General features: G+C 40.8%; 1 protein-coding gene across 6 annotated transcripts in view; it reads right to left on the minus strand.

Moving 5' to 3' along the window:
* The window catches only part of LOC146648744 (solute carrier family 12 member 7-like), a 41,985-nt gene extending 36,982 nt beyond the window's left edge, over positions 1 to 5,003 (minus strand). For 2 of the 6 annotated variants that reach the window (XM_085387970.1, XM_085387968.1), the window contains exon 1: positions 2,347 to 3,241. In XM_085387970.1, the coding sequence (XP_085244096.1) occupies positions 2,347 to 2,491 (145 nt within the window). In that variant the 5' untranslated portion in view covers positions 2,492 to 3,241. Of the gene's footprint in view, positions 1 to 2,346; positions 3,242 to 4,814 lie in introns of those variants that run through there. The other 4 variants (XM_085387967.1, XM_085387966.1, XM_085387965.1 and 1 more) reach the window with 4 other exon arrangements.
* Between the last annotated feature and the right edge of the window lie 997 nt (positions 5,004 to 6,000).

Here is a 6,000-nt window from a genome sequence, read left to right on the forward strand (position 1 = left end):
AGTGCTTCTCTACTCTGACCACAAGCGCTTTACACAACTGGCCTCATTCACCCGTTCATACAAGCACTTTTTTTCTGTGTAAATGCTTTCTAGCTAACATTCACATTCAGAGAGCAACTTGGGGTTAGTATCTTGCCCAAGGATATTTGTCATGCCTGGAGCAGCCAGGGATCAAACCATCAACATTCCAACCTGGGCTACCTCCTGAGCTACAGTCACCCCAACGTTATGTGATTTGGTTCTACAAATCATGTGCGTCAATGTGGAGTCTAACATTTAGATTAAAAAGAGAGTAATTTTATTTAGCGCTATCCAAATTGTGACAAACAATGTCCATCAACAAGACTGAGTGCAACATATGACTGATCGCTGAAAATAAATGCATTTAGTCACTGTCTTTGTCCTTAAACTGATGGTGGATTAAGCACAAAAACGCACATGTTAAACATTAAAAACACCAAACTGGGATCACAGGAGAGGAAAAGGAAAGAAACTGGGTTTGTTGAAGAAAACCTGCCAGTAAGCATGTTGGATCAGTCTGTGAGCTCTTAAGTTTAACCGTTGACTCTCTTTCTGAAACAGATAACCATGTACACTTAATTTCTGTCAAATAAATAAAGTAACGTGTCATGGTTTGTAGTTCTTCTAAGACTGTATTTACCTCATTTTAAGACCTACTAAGAAGCAAGCTAATTTTTAATGTGGTACTCATATGTAAAACCTTAGAGTTTAAAGAGGGTCTGCTCTCTTTTTAACATTATTATAGTGAGGGTTAGAATATAAAAAAACCTAACCTGTTATGCTTGTTTTACTGATACTTCAAATCTGCCTCTAATCTCACAAATGCTTTGGGGGAACATGTCCTAACTGGTGGGTCCAGAATGATGACCATGGGTGACTCGGGCTCACTGTGAAATCTAACTGATCAAAGTCAGAAAACAAAAAACAGATAAAAAAAAAAAGGCCCACATATGAAAGATGAGCAAAAGAGGAGGCATAAAAGAAGTTCCGAGAGAAGCAAGACAACCAGAGTTCAAAGCAAAATGACCAGAAATGCCTTAGCTAAAGACAAACCTACATTTATTGCAGGAATTTTCCCTAAATGGAAAGTATGCCTGTTCATAAACATGACACTTGTGCAGTAGAGTTACTTCATCAAAATATTTAAACAAGGCAGTGTCTTGTAATTGGATTTCATTCGAAGCCATTTCTGCAGACTTTTGAGTCTAAAGTAATAAAAAGAACAAGCACACCTAGATTACAATAAAGATATCAGCTGACATTATGACTTTCTTTATCACTTAAAAATCTTGAAGCAATTTTTTGTCTTTCCAGAAAACAAAGCCTTCAAGCTTCTCCGCTTCTTCGAGCATTGCCCCGTGTCTGTTCTGTTTCTGCAACCTACATCCAGTAATTTTCTAACATCTACAAGTCTTTATATTGAGGATTTGCTCCTTATAAAATTCTCTTACTGATCCATTTAAAAACTGTGGCAAAAAAGTAGCCAGAAATGCACAAGAGGAGTTTGATAGATTTCAGACAGTACAGCATAAGAATGTAGATTTTTGCAGTAAAATGAGAAAACAACCAAATGTTTCAGCTGTTGCATACAATCCCACTGCTGAATATTAAACAAAGACTACTATTTGAAGTCGCGTTGCTCCCAAGCTTCGAAATACGACTTCAAGGTATCTGGAACGTGTAGCACAAACAACCTGACCCAACCCCCAAAGTGGTTGACTGGGAAACTGATGGATGTAAAGAGGTACAACATGTGCACAAAGAAAAATGGTTAAACTAAGTGTTATAAAGGTGAAAGAAAAACAGGCAGTAATTTTAAATGGTATAATAATATGTCATGTAAGGATATAGACTTTGTACTTTGTCACTGTAAAACAGTTAGGCCTCTTTTACACAACTTCCCTGCTGTTTGAGGTTAGTTTAGTTTACTGTATATTTAGTTGCTTTGTTCCAGAACTGACATACAGAAACACATGCAATGAGGCAAGGAGCCTTAACCATCATTCAGGGCTGCTAAGGCATACATACCAACACCAAGGCCCCCCTTCCTGCCCGACTCATCCAAGTGCAAGTTATAGCTAGTTCATCTCTGACTTTGCATTTTTCCTTGTGGGTGTCTATATGTGTTAAGCATGTGCCTGTCAAAACATGCATCTGTTTGTGTCAGCGCGCTTCCAATGTCATATTTAATCTCACAATGACGCATGCAGTTTATCAAAATTGCACACCTATACTTCCCGCAGTGCATGCTGGGATAGCAACCACAAAACCCCCAAAAAGCAGGCTTGTGTATGAGCACATCAGCAAAGAACTGTTTACACCTACCTGAAAAAGGATCCTCTGAACTGTCGGCCTCTTGCTCCTCTGAAAAGATTTTGCCCAAGCTGATAGGTCTGTTCCCTCCAGCTGCAGCTCCACTGTTGCTGCCATCTTCCACATCCTCCACTGGCACCACAGTGAAGGTGGGCATCTTGATTCTTCTTTTACCCGGAAGAAACTATGAAGAGATTACAAACTAGGAAGACACTGGCTTTTCCCACAGAGAACAGATTTTAAAAAGTGTCCAGATAAATCTAAATAAAAGGACTGAACCCGATGAGGCAGGCCAAACTTCACTTTAACCACAACATGGCACTCAGATCTTTTGTTTCCCTTCTTTTTGGTGTGTAATCCAATGTCCTCTAGACTCAGGGTGAAAGTACCGCCTCCTGCACATGAAGCAGGCCAAAGTCCTCCTGTGTATCAAGTTACGCCCTCTCCTTGTTTCTTTCCCTCCCTTTTCTCCTAACTGCTTCAGCACTGTTGGCCCACGTGACCCTCTGTTTACCATATGAACAGTTAGTCCACACAGAGGAAGCCCTGCAGCCCCTCCCACTCTGACGTCCCACTTCTCTCGCACACACCTTAGAAATGCAAGACGGCAGGGAAGCAATATCCAGAAGTACATATAAAAAGGATCTGACTCATCCACACGAAGCGGAACACCCGAGTCAGGCTTAGCAGGACAAACCTAAGTCTGTTTCTTTCTGCTTTCGTTTGTTCCTCTCCCTTCGGCTAATAGTTGTCGTCTCTGTGTTTTTCCAGGTAAACAAGAGGAGTGTTCCTTTTCCCACATTGCATGATGGGTAATGAGGAAGAACAGCGATTCAGAATATTCTTGCTCTCTGACGTCCGCACACATTGTAACAGCAAAGGAAACACCTTGGAAATCTTGAAGAGTGACTTTCCTCTTTATTTCTCTGTATTTCCTGTCTGTTGCGAGTTCCACGATTACAATGGACAGTCACAGGCGGAAAGGAGTGAGCTTTGAATAACAACGGCCACAAGTAAACATGCATTGTGTTTAGTTTGTGGGAACAATTATTTTATTACCCATCTTTCTCTTTAAAAGGCTGGCAGGGCCTGTCTTACTCAACTATACCTGTTACATCATATCTTTGTGTCAGTACTGTGAAGTCTGAGTACTGAGAAACTATACAAGTGTCTGTTTTTGAAAGTGTCTGTGTCAGTCAGTATATTTTGCAGCACGTCTGTTAGGTGTTTAAAGGGAAGCTAAACTACATGTCTTACTTGAGAATGCCATTTTGGCTTTTGAGGTTTAAAACTATAGTAAAATATACTATGGTCTGAAATTATACATGTCTGTATTCATCTAATGTATTTTATACCACTTGTATTTAAAGTTTAACACATTGTTGAGTTACTCTAACATAAACCCGAGACACATGGAAAAATGCCATTTACACCCTGAAATGCAAGACAGTATGAACAAGCAGCTTTACTGCTGCTGTTTTCTGTATTATTTTGGTAGTTCAAGTTTTGCTCTTTGCTCTCCAGGAGGATGGTATCATTTTTGTGCTATTTGTTATTTTTTTTAATATTACATTGCCAATCCTGGACCTCATCCACTACATAGCATTATTAATCTGGACATTAACTACGGTACACAAATGCCTTTATGTAACATTTCTAATGAATCCATTAGAATCACGTAATAGATTAATTAGACAAATCATCTCAGAAAGTTGATTCTGTTCATCTGTATGTGACGTTTTCAGTGCAAGAAATATTTTGTAACTTATCCAAGCGACTTCTTCAGTCTTGGCTGACAACAACACATTTGCACAAAGTACAAAACTAGCACCGCTGACTAACAGTGGGCCGTGAGCTAGATCTCTTAGGCTGTAAAATTCCCGTCAATAATGAATTCAGAAGTCGATGTGTAGGGTTAACCAGTAAGTGGCACAGATCAGGATTTTATGTTTGTCTCTCATAATCTATTGGAGCACAAACTGAGTATCATGAGGACGCTACAACAACACAAAGTGAACAACATCGCCACAGACACAGCAGCCAGGGAAGCAGAAGAACATCATGTCAAGAAAGCATGTTGTTCTAATAGTTTTCCGTTACTTGTCTTTTGTTCTGCAAACACAGAAACACAAGCACTTCAACTCAGAGGTGTGCACTGAATACGATGAATATGATACAGGACCACTGTAACCAGCTCCTTATGTTATTTCAGAACTTGTGCTGACAAAATAACCAGATACTCAGTATTGTTCACACTGACAATATTGTGCACCCCTATGTATGTTTACACAACTTATAATGTAGCAGGCTGCTGGGGATTACTCTGATCCCCTTATTGACAATTTGAGAGGTGAAACACAGTTTCGCACAAGTTCATGTACGAGATTTAAACTGCACACGCCAACATTCACGCTGTGTTTATGTTCATAACAACATCTCTCGAACACACTTCTTGTACAGCTTCACTCTGCTTACATTACCTGTGCTCACCTGCAGACACAGAAACACAAACACTTCCGTTCAGCGCGGATTCACTCTGGAAGCCGCTCGCGCCACGCGCGTGTGCCAACAAGATCTAAGGACCCCCAAGCTGCCCTACCCAGTGCCTGCGCGAGGTCCACTAATGGGAATTATAATAGACCTGTCGCTACCCGGGGTACCGATCGGGTTTCCGGTACGGATCGGGTAGTGACAAGACCCTGTGCACGAGAAAATGCTAACTTCCTGGTTTGAGACCGGATGTAGGGTTGTACATTTCCGATAGCTTTACTTTGCGGTCAATCGCTACTGCGAAGATATCCTCCAAAATCATGTCCAAAACTCGAAAACGGAAAGATGGCGTTAAGTTACAAAGAGCAGAGGTGGGAACACTCACCGCTGTTGTGTCATAAAAAATCTAATGATCAATTTTGACGTTTAACGCGTTTAGATCGATCAGTTGTTTACATCACTCAACACAAGCAGAACTGCATCACTGCAGCAGAAGACACATCGTCCACACTCAGAAGCACATCTCTGTATAGTGACTGGTCTTATGATTTAAACAGGCAAATGTTCAGCATTCAAACTACAGGTGAAGAACAGTCAAACCAGATGTTTCCCCCATAATGTCGAGATCAGCTAGTCAAGTACACACCTACACAGCATGTTAACAAACCGTGAAAAAAGCCACACAAAAAATGAATGATTGCTGGTAACGGTTTCTATACATTAGTATGTACGAAGGGTATGTTGTGACTTGCCTTCAAAATTACAGCGGTCCCTCGCTATAACGCGGTTCACCTTTCACCTCGCTGTTTCGCAGATTTTTTAGTGCAAGTTTGCACGTTTTTTTTTACGTCACATTGTGTCCTGCATCCTGATCGCTGCAGACGATCTCCTCCGTGATGTCTCTCCTGTACAGTACAGAATCGCTGCATCCATCGCTAGCAATGTGACTCTGAAGTGCAGTGCTTTATGTCCACGATGTCCACTAAACGTTTTGCACCGTCAAAAAATAAAATCGGCTACTTGATTTCACCTATCCTGGTTATTTTTAGAACATAACACCCGCGATAAACGAGGGACAGCTGAGAAATATAACATTTGAATCCCTTTTCTCTTTTGCTCTGAGGCGCAGGAAAAAATATCAACAAGTCGATGAACATCATTTACAGATATATTGGG

The sequence above is a fragment of the Rhamphochromis longiceps genome, linkage group LG18 (genome assembly GCF_057381845.1).
Source record: "Rhamphochromis longiceps isolate RC_006_pf linkage group LG18, R_longiceps_female_GT1.1, whole genome shotgun sequence".
Classification (NCBI taxonomy): domain Eukaryota; kingdom Metazoa; phylum Chordata; class Actinopteri; order Cichliformes; family Cichlidae; genus Rhamphochromis; species Rhamphochromis longiceps.